The 17,835-nt window shown below is 37.1% G+C and overlaps 2 protein-coding genes across 4 annotated transcripts in view; both read right to left on the bottom strand.

Annotated features, from left to right (window-relative positions):
* Positions 1–10,818, bottom strand: part of LOC107692574 (protein tweety homolog 1-B-like) — a 26,188-nt gene extending 15,370 nt beyond the window's left edge. The window contains exons 1-2 of the mRNA XM_016491678.1: positions 10,267–10,818; positions 6,687–6,856 (exon numbers count right to left, since the gene is read on the bottom strand). Coding sequence (XP_016347164.1) covers positions 6,687–6,821 — 135 coding nt within the window. The 5' untranslated portion in view covers positions 6,822–6,856; positions 10,267–10,818. The remainder of the gene's footprint in view (positions 1–6,686; positions 6,857–10,266) is intronic.
* A 79-nt stretch (positions 10,819–10,897) lies between these two features.
* On the bottom strand, positions 10,898–17,814 carry LOC107692553 (leukocyte receptor cluster member 9-like). 3 transcript variants are annotated; one of them, XM_016491641.1, is made up of 7 exons: positions 17,793–17,814; positions 16,501–16,587; positions 14,958–15,048; positions 14,611–14,741; positions 14,365–14,522; positions 14,118–14,286; positions 10,898–13,552 (listed from the first exon to the last, which is right to left on the bottom strand). In XM_016491641.1, the coding sequence occupies exons 2-7, from the start codon at positions 16,565–16,567 to the stop codon at positions 12,579–12,581; spliced, it is 1,590 nt and encodes a 529-aa protein (XP_016347127.1). In that variant the 5' UTR covers positions 16,568–16,587; positions 17,793–17,814; the 3' UTR covers positions 10,898–12,578. The 3 variants fall into 3 exon arrangements, with proteins under 3 accessions (XP_016347127.1, XP_016347124.1, XP_016347125.1); XM_016491638.1 differs by lacking the exon at positions 17,793–17,814 and adding an exon at positions 17,009–17,581; XM_016491639.1 differs by lacking the exon at positions 17,793–17,814 and adding an exon at positions 16,741–16,990.
* Positions 17,815–17,835: the final 21 nt, after the last annotated feature.

Raw genomic sequence — 17,835 nt, 5'->3', positions numbered from 1 at the left:
ATATATATATATATATATATATATATATATACACACACGTTTATATATGGTTTTGTAATTTTTTTTAATACATGTTTATCTGTTATATTTACCTAAATAATATCAACATGTATTGTCGTGTTTTCACATGCATAAACATGCATTGTATGGGCTAGTTATATATGTTACTATATGAAAATGTTCCAATTTCGAATAGGTTTTATATATGTGACCGTTTATTTCATATATGGATATGTAATACATGTACATACAGTGGGGAAAAAAAGTATTTAGTCAGCCACCAATTGTGCAAGTTCTCCCACTTAAAAAGATGAGAGAGGCCTGTAATTTTTTCGCTTTCAGTGCTATCAGGCTAAAGTTAGCATTTTCCAAGATCTCCTATTGCACCTTTAATTCAATTACTTGTTTATTTGTGAAATTTAACAGCAACCCAAACAGAAATGTAATATATGACAATACAATATATGATATTGATACACATATTACCTATATATAATTTTCTCATTCGTACAGTCTCTGGGTAGATGGAGATAAAACACACATAAAATCCCCATAGTAAAATATGATGAAAATTACAGGCCTCTCTCATCTTTTTAAGTGGGAGAACTTGCACAATTGGTGGCTGACTAAATACTTTTTTGCCCCACTGTATATTACAGTTTCATATGGGAATGTCTGAGTGAAAATTAGAAAATCCTGCAACAAATTCTTTTCATTATAAAAATGAGCACAGAATATACATACTGCATAGCTGCATAGCATTCAAGCACATGCATGTATTGTATAGAAAGCAGTGTGACATAAAATGGAGGATGTCTCTTTGATCTTATTGGCTAATACAGCATGGATGCTCCACTCAAAGAGAGTGTAGTTAAAGCTTTCCGCTGGATTCAAACACATATTGTGTATTCATGTTTCATATACTATTCATCTTTAGTCTGTTCCCAATCCATCTTCCTCAGTTTCTCTCTCTATCACTCTCTCCCCACGCTCTCTTTTCCCCGCGGTTTCTCTCCATGCTTTCTCTTCCGCTCACTCATCCCTCACTGTTTTCCCCCTTTCTTTCTTTTTATCCACGCCACTGGATCTCTATTAATAATCTGTGACCTACTTAAATACATTCACTGCTTCTCCCTCTGATTCTCTCTCGTTTTTCATCTCTCGCTCCCTCTGCTCTTCGTTGATTTCCCCTCTTTTCCCAATTCCCACTAATATCCACGAGTATTTCGCTCTCTCGTTTCTCCTCTCTTGCTCTCTCACAGTCTGTTATTTCCCAGCACATCTTTCTCTTATCATCCGTGTCTTATCCTGTAAACCCATTCAGGCATCCAAGCATAATCTGGCTTTGCCTCAACTTTATCAATTTGTGGTGAAGTTATTTCTTTTTTTAAGAGTAACCTCACAATGGCTGTTTAATTTCTGCTTTGGCTAGCATTATCAAATGGAATTGAACAAAATAGTGCAACAGAAGTAAAAATCCCATTTGTTTTCTCCATAGAGGCATTGACTTTTAACGTTAATTTAAAAACAGATCTACCATGAGCGAAGATGTTGTTTATCAATGATTATGATGATTATTTTATCTTAATTATTTCAAACAAAATCATGTTTTACAGTGCAATTCCCAATGAAGAAATGCACTAACCATGATCCTGCAGAGAAATATCTACCAATCAGAATCGTGGCAAATGACTATGCTAAAGGAGCTCTGCAGTGATCGACCACTACGTGAAGCACTGCAACAGATGCAATTGAGAGTCTCCCTACACTTGTAAACTACTAGTATTTGCATACTAGTATCTTGTTATTTTGTAATAAAAGTAAACTACATTGTTTCTATACTTGCATACTTGTATAATAAAATATTCTAAATTAATAGCCTTAAGTCTTTGTAATGCAGAATTCCTTCAGAATTCCGAGGTGAATCACAGCATTACAAATACAAACTTTTATTTGAATGGCTTATAACTCTTTAACAGACTTTAAAAAAAAATCCTATGGGCAGAAGAATGTGGAAAATACTTCTGGAACCATGCAAGGCCACTGAAGAAGCACTCTATATTGACTGATTTCAAATAGGTCTGTCCCTCATTTGTCAGACAAACATATAGCAAACATATGCATTATAATAGTTGATGTTGCACTTAGGGTTGTAACGATATGTATGACAATATACCACGATGTAAACACGTACGATTATCATACAGTGTACATTTGCTTATCTACGGTATTGGGAGAAAATAACAGACGCAGAATCTCACCTGCGCCTAGGCAACAACTTTCCATTTAACTGTTCTCTTGCTCCACCCACACGTACAGCGGAGACAACATCAGAGAGAGAGGCCGTTATCTCTAATCTCTATCCCACGTCGAAATATGAGTTAAAATTGGCAGTATGGGAATACTTTGGATATAGAAAAGACGGACGCTTATTTGTCCACGAGGATAGACACAGTTCGCAAAAACTGTGGTCGGAAAGCGGCTGCAAAAAGAGGAAACACATCGAACATGTTTACCTATATTTCAGAACACCATCCCTCCGTGCAGATACAGCTATGTCCCATTTATAACTTAAGGTTAAAGCCTTATGATTTCCGTGATGCGGAGTGAATCCCAGAATCCAGTCATGACAATGAATTTACAGTAGCTAGCTACAATGCAGATGTCACATAAAATGCGCGATTTGATGGATTGATGAATAAATCAAAAACAGAGCTGTACAATAACGACAAAACACTGCTATACAAATATATAATCTGTTTTTTTTTGCATGTCTCTCTGTGAATGAGCTGCGCTGTGTCGTGTACTACATACTCAATGCGCTGGCATCGTTCATAGTGTTTAACAGCGCCTGCTGTCTCACTATCTGAGGACGTGAACACAAACACTGAGAGCCTCACTGAGAGAACAATTAATAATCATTTCATCATTTTATTTGAGAAAACCACTGTCAAATACATTCTGACACTCAAAGCTCTTCACTACAACCTGTCAAAATAAAAGTACGCTTTTTAACTCGAAGAATTTGACAGAAATTACGATTGTACTATGATGTAGCCTACTTCTAAAATAATAATAATAATTTACATAAACATTTTTAAGGAATATAATTTTTTCCCTCATTTTTATTTAGTAAATCTCTGTTGTGCAGCCCTTTGCAAAAGCATAAAAGGATAAAGGTTATTTTTATTTTATTATTTTAAAACACTAATTAAATTGTTAAAGTTTTATGCATTCATTTCACTACCACCATTTTTGATAGTATATTTGTATTAAATCATAAAAGTACAGAATCCAGAAAAATTCAGTCAAACCAGAATTTATGAATTTTTATTAATTATTAATAATAAATATAAGTTGATAAACTAATAAATAATCAGTGATAAAATTACTTGTTTTTGATTAATGAAATTTGAATAAACACATTCTTTCAAACACTTGTTCAACCCAAAAAGAAACCGTTTTGATTGTTTAATACCGTATACCGTGAAACCGCAATATTTTCTGAGACGATTATCATACCGTGAAAATCTCATACCGTTACAACCCTAGTTGCACTGTCAGGCTGGTTGTGATGTTTTGATAGCACCACATTTGCATTGTTTGCACCTTTTTTATGGAAAATCAGCCTGCAATTTAGGTGAGACGTACTTATCGTTGTCTCTGCAAGTCTGCATTCTTAGGTTGGAATAGGAGAATGTATTTGCATCAAGGGGCATGTAATTCCTATTTCTATTTGAACTTTTTTTAATTAAAATATATTTATATATGCTAGCGAATATGTGTCTAAAACATGTTCTTATTAGTTATGTTCATCAGTCATGTTAGAACTAGCAATGATGTCTTGGACTGTTTCTGAGAAGGAGATGGCTTTCCTCCTCCTACTTCTTATCCAACCATCTCTGGAGCGCCCCCCAGCGTGAAGCTGCCTCCGCAATTGGGTCCCGCTCCGGTCTCTTGTCTGCATCCCTCCTATATTTCCTCATCTACTTCTTTCTTTCCTTCTTCGAGCAGAGAACCCAGCGTGAGGCTGCCTCCGCAAACGGTGCCTGCCTCGTCTTTTCCCCCTGTCAGCCTTCCTCCCTCTAACGTTATTCCAGCCCGTCCTCCATCCTATACTCTCTACACGACCGTTCCAACAGCAACTCCTGCTCATGCCATTGCCATGGAGCCCCCATCCGTGTCCATTCCGCTCCGCACCCAAATCCTCTCAGGTATGGACGTGGACTTAGCATCTCTTCTATCTCCCATCCCGCAAAAAGATTGCTATCGATCCCTGGACTGTGGCATTTTTTCCGTGACCCTTAAAGATTCAGCCTCTAGCTCCAATCGCATTCTTTCACTCGCAGAATTCGTTCTAGCATTTGGAAAATATACAGACGTAATCTGTTCAGTTTTTCCAAACAGGCGTAAGGAGCTAAATGATTATCTCTCGATTATCGCTGACTTTTCTCTGTCATTCGGCGGCAGCCACTTTTACACGTATCACAAGCTATTTTCAGCTAAATGCGCGACAAAGGTTGCGCAGTGGAACCAGTGCCCCTACTGGGGTGCCCTCGACTTCGATTTGTATAATCGTGTCTTCCTCGGCTGCCGTAACATCTCATGTTCTATTTGTAGGACTCTCGTTCATCAGTGCCACTCCTACCCACTAATCACTCAAAATTCTCCGAGCCCTCAGTCTCAGCCTACCTCCGAATCTATCAAATCTACATCATATGTGCCACAGTCCGGGTCAGATCGCTCTGCCCCATTTAGAGGTCGTTATTCTTCCATTTCAAATCACCAAGTTTGCAATAACTTCAACGATTTCCGCTGTTTCAGGCAAAAATGTCGTTTTTTGCATGTGTGTAATTTCTGTGGCGGTGCTCACGCCCGCCCTGTCTGCCCCGTGTACAAATCTTCAGCAAAAAACAATAAAGATCTAAAAAAAATACCTCTCTTCTCCTGTGAATTACTCAATGTTATCTCTTGAGCTAAAAAATCACCCTGACAAAAATTTTACTCACTATTTGCTTTCCGGCCTAAAACAAGGTTTTGATCCCGGTCTTGAAAGTCTTCCAGATGCCACTTTTGTCTGTAATAACTTACAATCCGCACTGTCAGAACCAGATATCGTAGATTCCCTCCTCGCAAAAGAGGTGGATTCTAACTTTATGATCGGCCCATTCGATTCCCCCCCATTCGACCTACATCGCATAAACCCTATTGGTATAGCCACCAGAAAATTCTCGGGAAAGAAGCGCATCATTATCGTGAATGGGCAGGCGAATTCGTGAAATGAAGTTCGCAACGCAGGTTCGGGAGGAGCCTAATCAACCAGTCCTGCCAATCATCGTTTCGACCGTATATAAGCAGCAGTCATTGTTCCGTCAAAGCGAATATTCTTCCGGCATCCCTCCACCACCCCTTCTCCTCCTTTAAATCCCTTCTCTTTCATCCACACCGTATCATCATAGGGGGGGTTTCTTACTCGGAGCTCAAGCCGAGCCTCGGGTTTCGAGCCTCCTTCACGGACAGCAAGCCAAGTTCGTTTTACCATTACCTGGCAGGGCTGAATGGGCAGGCGAATTCGTGAAATAGAAGTTCAATGAACAAGAAGTTATATTTTAGTATTTTTAATACTAATATTTACTATTTTAGACACAATATTGCCAGTTACATTGTCTGTTTTTTTCTCTGTGAATGAAAATAATTCCAAACAAAGTCACAGTACTACACAAAGAACTTGTGTTTCATTCCTGAATGCAGAATAATTCAGTGTTTTAAACAAATCCATTAAATGAACGATTCAATGACTCATTCATAAAGAACATCACTTGTTTTGTTCCTGATTTAATCGATATATGGTTAAATCGGTTGAATAAATGAATCAGGGATTCAGTCATAAATCATTTCTCACCACCTAACTGGCATTATAATGTTACTATACATAACCTGTCACTGAAATATCACCTCCTTAGACTAAGAGCCTTTCTGGAACGTGTATTCACGAACAAGCATTTAATGCTTTCTGAACCAAAATGGAAATGAACCTTTATGTAAGCCACAGTCACTGCATCATAGTTCCTGTCCTAGTGCTGGACATTTATACTCATATCTTTTTATCAATATCTTACTGATGTGGAAACATACACTTATGTCTGTAAATGTGTCTCTGTCATAATGGAGTTATCATTTTTACATCAGTCCATCATGCTTTTAGTCTCTGATATTGCAAGTCTATGGCTCTTTAGCCACTAAAGATCAGAGAATGTGAGATACAAACTCAATTTTGAGTCAATATATCTTTAAACTGCAGACAGAAAAGTGCCTTTAATGGTTTTGACTATAACACTTCAGTTTAGTCTCTCTAATAGTCTGTGTTAGAGTATAACAGTGCTGTGAGTGAGAGTATATTGTGCGAGTCAAGGTAAAAATACTCCTACTGACAGCAAGAAAAAAGACATTTCTGACTGTTCATACATTATATTGCATATATGTGATATAATTTAGACAAAATGAGAGGGTGCAAACAAAGGAGAGAAAATAGAGAGCGAGACAGAAATAAATGTGTCGCTCCAAATAATGAGTGGAGCGACATTATTTGGACCCACCACCAGCTGTCAGGTGTGAAAATTGTTTCTGAAAGTGAGAAACAAGGAGAGGGCAGGGGACAAGTGAGTGGGAATGAGAGAGAGGGTTACCTGCTGATACTCCCAGCTGTTTGGAGTGAACACGCTGTCTCGGGTCTGCAGGGTCAAGTCCAGGCGAGGAATGGCATGGCATAACCGTACCCATATCGATGGGGTGTAGTTAGGGACAGTTGCTATGGCTGCCATGACTGCTGTAAACCACCTCTGTCTTTCTCAAGTATCTGAAAATGATTGAGAAACATGTAATTATAAAGAGAACACACCAAGATTGGACTGAGTCGGCTATATAATATTCTATACATCACTTCATCTACACATCATATAGATATTTTTTAATTATTAATGACAGTTAAACCATCTCAGAAACGATTTGCCGTGCCTTTATCATTTATTTTTACTACTTTTATGTACAGATTACATTTAAAGTTTTTAACTTGTGTCCTAAGACTGCAAAGTATATCCACTATAAAAATTAAACAAATCCATTTTAAAATAGAAATTATTTTAAAAAACGGCAATAACATAAACCATTTCAATATTTATTGTCTGAAACAGATTTAAATAAATAATATTATATTATATATTGACAAATTTTAAATTACATTTTTAATATTTGTGTTGTGTGCATATTGTTTATTCTGTACAATAGATAAGTTATTTGTATAAATGTAGTGTGTGGGCTGCACTTTTTCTCTTATCATTACATTTATATAAGGTTGAATGACAATAAAATGATTTGATTCTGTTTGATTTTTATCACACATCAACTTGTATGAAATCGTTTGATGTGAAAAAAGGAGGAAAAAATGTCAACCCCAAAGACTCCAAACAAACAAGAGCAAGAAAGAGGAGAATGTAGAAATAAAGAAAAGTAGGTTAAGTAGAGACACACACACACACAAACATTTTCATTACCAGGACTGAGGTCCACTGGGAACACAACATGGATTAAGTGATTAGATCATCAATGATAAGAGAAGAGGTTTCTAAGATAGCCAGACACTGAGCAACCATTAGATCTCATGAGAACTCAATACATTTTTTAAAAAATAATTTTTTTGAGTTTTGAGGGACTATATGCACTCTAAAATTATACAAGGGCGGCATGCACCTTCTAATATCACTATTATTTCATGAGACATACGTCACAAAATAATTATTACCTCATCTGGGCATATACATTCTGAAATCATCATGTCCTCATGATGGGACTCATTATGAAATCATCAGGCTATACATTCTATTTTAATTATGAGCTCATGATCCTATGTATATCACTAATAACTCATCATTGACCCAGTGTTCCTTAATTACTTCATGGGATCTATATGGGTCCATTTCATTAACTTTATAACCTGATTTTAATTTATAATCAAATGCAATACATTCTAACACTATTAAACTTCTGTAAACTTATATACTGCACATTCCAAAGTTATTATGACCTGATTAGGGTTTATGGATTTCAACATCACTATGAAATAAAGATGGGCCTATTGAAATTGATTAACTAACAGAATTACTCTTTGAGTAATTTCTGCACCACTATCTGCATAAAACAGAAAAAAATGTAAAATGTAAAAATAGCTATTGCTGTAAATGAGGTCTACCAAAAACCTCTCCCTGTCTGGCGTTGTTTGGACAAACAGGTAACCTTGGCCTGCCTCAAAATTCGATCATTGCCAGAAGTTGGTAGATCATTTGATTAACAGAACCCTTCCAAAAAGAGAAATGGCGTAAGCACTGGCTTAAGTTTCATTCCTAAGGTCTGGATATGTCATCTGTCATCCACTTCATCCTCCCAAAACAGTTAACATCTCACATTGCTAAATTAACAAGAAACTGCTCCATCACAAATAACCCTTACACTAGTGTCTGATGTGTTTTGTTCATAATGATGTCTGAAGGCTATTCATTTACAGTTTGAGAACATTACCAGCATGCAGCGGGTCAAGACAATAAGCTGGTGAATTGTGGTATAATTGGTGCAGCATTATTATAAGTGTCCTCTTTTCAAATGCAAATGGGAATAAAAGCCAAATTAATGTAAACAGTGTTATGGAACAGTTAAACATGCAGACCGTGACTCAGACTGGAACACTACAGCACCTCCGAACATGATGCATTCTGCCAGCTTGTTATAAGGATGGCTCGCATTGCATAACGGAAAGGCAATAATGCGAGTTTGGAAATGGAGCGAGGAAGAAAAATGTACAATAGAGGGACAAAACATTTTGCTTTTTTTCTTTCTTTTCTGTTCTGGACTGAATAATGCTTAGCATCATCTGTCCAATTCCTTAACTTCACTATAATTATCTGCAACATAAGTATGCAAAATAAAAACAAAAAACTAAAATTGTTTCCAGGATTACTAATGATGTCATCAAGAGGGTTTGTCATCCAAAATAAGCCATTTTAAGCTCACTGAAAACTCATTAGATTTTATGGAATTGCCACTTTATAATACTATGAGGAAACGTTCATCTGTGACTTAGCTCATTTCATGAGCAATAAACTATAACAAATGAAATTTTCACAAAGTGACAGGAGTATGATAACGATATATTATTATGTGTATCCTAAAATGGAGCCATTTCCTTGTAACATTTTTAATAACATCTGAAGTAGGGTTTCCAAGTTCAGAATATATGGACTTCCCTGCATATTATAGTCAGTGTTGTTAATTCGCCAGCTTGATATAATAAAGAAAATGAATTAATCATTGGTTACTAGGACTGAACTATGCTAAAATAAATACATCTAAAAATAATCTGTAAATTATTGCAATAAATAAATACAAAATATAAAATTATAATCACTAATAACCTCCATGAATAGGCTATTCAAGGCTTGAAATGCCCCTTGAAAGTAATACATCTGAAATCATTGTCCAATAAAAGACCAATGTTGACAGTATGATACAGTTAGTCATACAGCATTAACAATAAAAAGGGATATTATAAATTATAATACTCTGTTGAAATAAGCTGCCTGCTCTCAAACAACTAAAACCTGCTCTTGTGTTTTCTGAGAATTACAGAATTACATACAATATGTAAATATACACCAAAATGTCAATATAAAATCACACTATTGATAGAGCCAGCCATGCATGTATGCTTGAGTGAGGGCATTTTTCGGTGCTAGATGGTCCAAATGAGGGTCCAAACAAGTTCATAAAGGTCACTGGGGGCCATTGTTTGTATTTGCATTTAGTTGTGTGTAGTGTCAATGACTAAAGGAGCTCATTATGAAGGTATTTATAAATATACAATCATCCACACAACAGGACTGATGCTAATCTAATAGATATCGATGAAAACTTCAGAATGCCTAGAAACGAAATAGGACCGAATTGATTGCGGATTGCACTTGTGTGAGTTGACCCGGCGCGAGACCAATCGATCTCATTCTCTCTGGCTGACTTACTTGTTTATGGCAATCATATCCAGTCATACTCACAGCGCGTTGTCTTGGCGTTTGGACACACACTGTGAGAATCTTTAGTTTGAATGGTCTCGCGTAATAAATTAACTGTCATACGTTTAGCACGCAGACCAATTAACACGGTAAATGAACCGCACAATATGCTATACAATTTTATATGGCACATTTTAAAACGGTTGCCCACCTTAATTTGCAGCAGCCTAATGTGGGTGCTTCCACGCCTGTCACGCTCGTGTGAATTTGTTTGCGATTAGATGCGTTTACAGAGACCGCTGACCGTTGGAACGGTTTGCATCCTGAGTGGTGAGATCTGTTGTACAAGGCTTCAGGAGAAAACTAGTGTTTTCAGTTCCAGTATGCGCCCGGTCTTTGTGCTCGCTGATGGATGATGGGAAACAGGTCTTCGGAGAGAGGCGAGAATCCCTGAGGGATGTTTTAAGAGAGGGACGACTACTTCAAATCCCGACGCCTATCCGTCAGTTTCACTCTTGATTTGAAATCCGCGGAGAACTTGAATCATTGTCCACAGTCGCGCGAAAGAACGCCCAGAGTCATTGAAATAAAGAAACTTCCTAAATTAATTGTTCTCAGTCAGAATTCGTGTTTAAAAAATCCACAACTATGTCGTCGATGCCGTTCCCACACAAACTACATGTTCAAGTCTGCAGAAATAGCAAATCCATAACATCCAGGGGCAAATGAAATCCTTCCAGTGCAGAGTGTTTGTTTAAAATACTAACAACTATGGCTAATAAAAAAGCTATTTATATTGTGGGGATAAAAATCGGTATATTTATTTTAATTGTACCATATTCAAACACATTTGAGTCTAATTTAAGCAAGTGAATGGAAGATTTAAATTGGTGTGGTCCTGAGGGTCCCAATGATCAGGACTGAACTTGTCTCTCTCTCTCTCTCTCCCTCCCTCTCTCTCTCTCTCTCTCTCTCTCACTGTGGGTGTTTGTGTGCAAGAGACAAAAAGGGATGGAGGGATTTACACATGTACTGTATTTAGACCGAGTGCATGACATCACATAATGACAGAGATCGAAAGAAAGGTGATTAGTTGTGAGAAAACCACATACAAGAGGCTGTTTTCTCAAATTAAAGAATAAAAAAGACAATAACGACATGTCACAAGGTTTTCCAAATGTAATCCATGCAGTTTGGCTTAAATTCTCAGGGAATTCCCATAAAGGCTTATTATGATTATTTAATGCACTCTTTGACCACAAATTAAGTAGGTGATGGGCGGTGAAAGGAAGGGTTGAAGGGATGCTAGACTCTCGGTGGCCCGGGAGGTTTAACCGAGATAGGGGGATTAATAAAAAAAAATACAATGAAAACAACCGTACGAGCGAGGGATGGAGATGGGTATTTGTGTGCCAAGGGAGTATGGGGTGGGGGGCATATGAATGCATGAGAGAGGGAGGGTGGTGTTGGTTTTTCTGTGTCACTGAAAGAGAAAGCGAGTGAGGATGGGGGAGGGGTGCTGGATGGAGAAGCACAGGAGGGAGGGAGGGATGGAGAGAAAGAGACTGCACAAGCATTCATATATGTGTAGTGTGCATGAGGAAAGATAAAATGATGTTATGCATGCAAGACTTCCTTGCTCACATCTCAGACAGAGCTGCTAATGTAGCACGCGCGCACAAGAAAAAAAAATCATAAAACATGTCATTTAGTTTGATTTAATTTCATAGGTCCAAAGACATTCCAGTGGCTAAATCTACAGCTGTTCAGAGTCGTTTGTTTGATGCTGAATAATTGAGAGCTTGTGCTATAAAAACATAGCTGAAACACATGGTAAATTACTTATTTATTTCCAGTCCACTTTCGATAAAAAATTACACACTCACCCTCACATCCAATTCGATATGTGATCCAAAAATACTGCCTTGCACTGAGTCACTTAGCAACATCTTACAATAAATGCCTGAACAGAAAGTGAAGAAATTACCAGGTACATTTAAGGTGAATGCTGTGTGTCTTTACCCAAAAGAGGGTAAGCAAATGCACACACAAACCTAAACTAAGAGAAGGTCTTGTTATATTTGTACAAAAATGTACAAATTCAAATTAAACTAACCTGAAAATATATGAAAACAAAATAAAATTAAAATAATAAAATAATGTCAAATTCAAATGTCAAAGCTGTTCAGTTCTTTGGCCATTCAATTTTATTTTGCTTCCGCACTGAAATATGACTGCTGTACATATAATATGACTAAATTTAAAGAACTTCCATTGTCGCAAATGCTTGTGTTATCTAAAATTTGAGTTTGTGAAGAGAGAATATAAAGATATAAAACTGAATAGTGTTTCTCACTGCAACAGAGATGATCTAGAAATTATTGTACACATTTTTAAAATTGGAATTGGAGAGGAGTAATTTTAGGAGTACATGATTAAAATGTTTCATTTAAATATATAAATTATTTGATGTAGTAATTAACTATCAACCCCGAGTTCAGATGATACATAAACCAGGCACTTTTACACATTGGGCAGCTGCACAACACATACAACCTGATAGAAACCGTTCTCTGTGTTTGAATGACCGTTCACACAAAGATAGAGTTTATTTACTTCTAGCTTCCCGAAGTTGATATCTTTGGCTAGTTTAACAGACCCTATTCCTTCAAACATCTTCTCTGTCATGGACTCCTGCGATTTGGCCAGGGTGAGGTGGTATGTTGGGCATCGGGAATGGCGGTGTAGCCAGCCCTTCGCCTTGAAGGCTTCTTGGATAGGGGAATTCAGGCACTGGACATCGAACAGGGGATGTGGGGCCACATGGAGAACAGTCCCATTAAAGTGCTTTAGTTTTGGGGTGAAAGACACAGAAATAGGGGGTTTGTGGGAGTTTCTGACTGTGGTACGCAGGAGCTCAGCAGCAGCGCTGACTTCCTCTGGGCCCTTCAGGACAAGTAAGGAAAGAGTGACGTGCAAAGTTGCAGGATCCACCCATAGAGACTCTGACTGAGGAAGCTGGGAGAGAACCTTTTTCTGAATGCGCTGAAAGGCCTGGAGAGCAGCGGGAGAGTCCACGCGGAAGCAGATGAAGTGGGTGGCTTTGCGTGGTGGTGGACGGTTGGATCGAGGTTCTTGTGGCAAGGATGATACTGGCTCTGCTTCTGTACCCCTCTCTCCGTCCCAGCTGTCCTTCCATTCTTCCACTATTTCAGTCTGTTCCTCTTTCGGAGCGATGGATAACTCCTCTGCCAACTGATTCAAATCTTCGGTAGCCGACATATTTTGGTCTTCTTGTGCAGATTCTTTTTGCAAAAGTAAAATATCATCTTCAGCATTTTCGGTAAATGAGTGATCTACAGCATCTCCCAGTTCTTGTTTGTTTGTTTTAATTGCAGCTGCACCATCATCCTGTTCTTTAGAAAATACAGTCGCTTGCTCTTGGCCATCTACTGTGTTGGTGGTCTCTTCGTGTTGTTCAGTGTCAGCTAAATTGTCTGAGAATTTAATAATTCCAATATATTAAAATTAAGATACATAGTATTTTATTAAATGAATACTATAAAATTATTATATAAAATAATGCTGTTTATTATTGAATAACAACTATAATATTTAAATATTAAATTAAATATACAATTCATCAACTCATAAACATTTTTCTATCATGAGCATGTTTTTAATAAATTAAAATTCATTAGGATATATGTTTTGGGACATAAAGTCTTAATATGATATTGAAGAAAAGGCTTCATTAAAATAATGAAATTCTTGAAAAGAAAACCTTATTAAGTACTTCAATATAATCTTTTATTATTTTAATATTTTATTTTATTAGTCATATGGTGAGAGCAAAAAAAAAATTCCACACTGTTCAACCAACACACCAAAAAAAAAAATAAAAAGAAATTATTAAACACAGAACTACTAATAATGTGGTTTAAAGTAGATGTTTAAATATTTGTCCTTTTCTTTATTGTGAACACTCTTTTATGGCATTGACGCAATAACCAATTTCCAATAAACAACCCGTTTCCCAGCCAAAATAATACGGTCACTCACCTTGATGCTGATTCGCACCACCAAAAGGGGGCAAAATAGTCTGCCCTGTTGAACCGAACACCCTGTCAGTGCGACTGTCCCTATCCCACACCCGCTGGCCTTTGTAGCTGAAGTACTGGATCCTATGACGAGGGATAGACAGCTCCTCAGAGAAGTCACAGTCACATACCTAATGAGGAACAGTGTTAAGGCTTATGACCATACAAGATATATGGTAATGAACCATATCAGTGCTGATGTAACAGACCTGAGTGTCCCAAGAGAATTCAGAGAATGGCCGTTCCAGCACCCCAAGGAAACGGTCCAGGTGACCGACTATAAAATTAGCTGGGTCCACTGAGGAGTCCCATATAATTCTGGAGATGACATCGTCGGCTGTACGCATGCGTGGCTTCTTCTTACACCCTGAGACAGAAAGGCATCTATTTGTAAACCTGAAGTATGAATTTGGAAGGTAAAGTACCTCTGCACTTCATTATTTCTATAAACACACCTTCCTTCTCATTCCTTATATGCTGCTTTTCTGCGTCTATCTGTTTTCTGTTTTTTCGGGTCTTGCTCTGCTTTTCTGTGACGGCTGTATCATCTTCCTCTGAGTGTGTGCTTTGAGGGACGTCAGGTACACTGTGAAGTCAGGAAAGAGCAATGCATTATTTATCCACTAAGCTTCAATGAACATTCCCAAGATCTAACAAATTCCATATCTTTTACGGCAACTACAAGACACTGTGCCAAGTTCTGCCAACTGCTGTTGAAATGAAAATATCCAGATAATAAATCATGTCTAGCATGAGGTTAGTTCACTAGTTGAGTCTCTACCATCCAGAGTGATTGACAGACCTGTGAGACAGTCGACATCTGTCTCCAAAATGACATCTGCCCAAGAGGAAGTGCTGACAAATGTTTTGGCTAGTTTCTTGTTTCATCTCATCTGGTACGAAGGGAAAGGGAGGAAAAAGTCAAATAAATACATTCATGCACTGACTGATTACACAAGACAAAGTTAATCTATAACTACTGGGACAATAAAAGTTAAGCTCTCCCAGATTAGTTAAGGTAGACTTGATGTAGCGTAGTGTGAAGATGTAAATGGTGGTATTCAAAACAAGTAAGTTTATGATGGACAAAATAAAAGTCTGAGGCAAATTTCTGTTTCAGTGCAGCATGTTTCAACACATGTCTTCAACTCCACCCACCACCCACACATTTTCACACCTGTTGTGGCATAATAAACAAACCTATACTAACATTCAAAAGTTTGGGGTAGATAGGATTAAATAAAAAGAAATTAATACTTTTATAAAGCAAGAACACATTATAACTTTTACACACTTTTATAGTTTTACAAAGGATTCCTATACTGAATAAATGCTGATCTTTTGAACCTTCTATTCATCAAAGAATCCTGAAAAAATGTATCACGGTTTCCACAAATATATTAAACAGCACAAAATTGAAAATAAGAAATGCTTCTTGAGCAGCAAATCAGCATAGTAGAATAATTTCTGAAGAACCATGTGACACTGGAAACTGGAGTAATGGCTGCTGAAAATTTGGCTTTGCCATCACAGGAATAAATTACATTTTAAAATACATTAAAATAGAACATTTTAAATTGTAATAATATTTCATAATTGTTTTCACTATACTTTTGATCAAATAAATTGCAGCATTGGTGAGCATAAGAGACCTTCAAACATTAAAAATATCTTACCAACCCCAAACTTTGAAATGATAGTGTAGGCCTACATGTAATCTGCACAAAGGGATACCTTCCTTGGAAGATAGGTACATACTATATCCTAAATCTCCCCACGTAACAACAAATGACAATTTGGGGGCTTCAACACAGCACAAATGTCCCTTTAGAAAGCTTTTGGACCAGGAGGTTTTCATTGAAAATAGCACAATAATGGCTTGTAAGTGCCCTTACTAGGACTACCGGTGTGGAAGCAGACCTCTCTTTGTGAATTTTATATTCTCTACCCTGCACTTACAGTAAGCCTACAGCAATTTTGTACAAAACGAACCTATACTTGGCTAGAAATTATGGATAATTATATGAAAAGGCTTTTCGCTGCCACCTTCAGGTCATTTGCATTATAGCCTCCACCTCTACAGTATTTGTTAAAGGCGGTGACCAGAGTTTTATTGTTATCAAATTCGATAACTTTGTACATTTCAGCTCATTTTAAGTAATGTATTTCAAACTACTTAAAATGACTAAATGATGTAAAAGACAAATGACTTACTAGCACTACAACTCATAAGCTGTGAAGAAAAACCTTTAGAATTAAAATACAGCTTTTTGTATTTAACATACTTAATTTATTGGTGACAATGTAACTAATTTAAGAGTAAATAAATGTCATATAAGTCTTACCTATGTGGATTTGTCTGTCAGAATCCTCTGTCAGGTTTTCCTCAGTTCTCGTTTCCTCACATGCCATATTTGACAGCTTCAACAGAGCTTCATTGAAACAAACAAGTTACATTTAGTGTCATTTAAAAGCCAACCTAAGCATAATCATTTTGCCATAGTGTACTGTAGTCGGTAAGACAAAAAGGAAATATTATGTAAAAACCATTTTGGCATAATAGGGGAGAGCATGAACCAGCCTACCTCAAGTCACAATGAATCAGAAAACTAGCTTCGAAGTTGACTGGTTAGTGTTAATGTTAACATATACAAGATGACACCATCTGGTTCAAATGACTCATAGTTAGCCTACAAACTGCGCGAATGATTGATAAACAAATACATTACACACACACACTAATGAAACAATGTAAGTCAACAAATTAACCTTCTGAAGATACTGTTTATATTGGATGTAACATTTACTGTACATTTTATAATATAGGTGTTTATTATATTCAAACATACTTACTGTGCTGCTAGGGCAATGTTCACAAAGGCCACTTCCGGTGTTAAGGCTTGGGGTTCTTCTTCTTCTTTAGTTTTTTGGCGCATAACAATCTAAATGTATAGCGCCACTTACAGTACGTTGCTGTTGTGCAGTCATGTTATCTATTATCGTCAAAATGACTTATGAACGTAAGAAAAAGTCTTGGGGTTCTACTGGGTATTGTAGTTTTCGGCAAAAGAATTATAAAAGTTCGACTAGTTTCCGCGAATCGGTTATTTTAAACAGTTTGGTTCAATATCTTCACGTGGTCCTTTATATCCAAGCATATTACACGCTCCATTTTCCTCTGAAGACACATAGGCGCATACTGCTGTATATTACCGTTAGATGTTGTATTAACAATACATTTGATTGTACTTTAATTTGTCCCAGTTCGGTCTATTGAAGCCATGAGTCCGCTCATAACACATTAAGTGCCATTTGCGTTTACAATTAACTAAAATGCATTTCAATATTTCGCCGGAGAAAGGCGTTTTTTGCATATCTTGAGTGAGCTGTTCATTTGAGAACCGCTCGGACCGTTTCATTATGAATTGTCAGCGATTCAATCAGATCAGTTAATTTGAATCATCAAAAAGATTCAATTCTACAAAAGATTCATTCATGGAACAAGGAGCGCTGTAAAGCATTCAGCGGATTACGGAAGCGATAAAAACAATTAAATCACTCGAAATAGCAAATATATACGTGATGCCACCATGTAACTACAACAGAAAAACATATTAATTGATTATTTGGACTGTACCGTTGGCTATTCAGTGTGACAGACTAGAGCAGCTGTCTGAGTC

The sequence above is a fragment of the Sinocyclocheilus anshuiensis genome, unplaced genomic scaffold (assembly GCF_001515605.1).
Source record: "Sinocyclocheilus anshuiensis isolate Anshui unplaced genomic scaffold, SAMN03320099.WGS_v1.1 scaffold831, whole genome shotgun sequence".
NCBI lineage: Eukaryota > Metazoa > Chordata > Actinopteri > Cypriniformes > Cyprinidae > Sinocyclocheilus > Sinocyclocheilus anshuiensis.
This window is presented reverse-complemented; position numbering and strand designations above follow the sequence as displayed.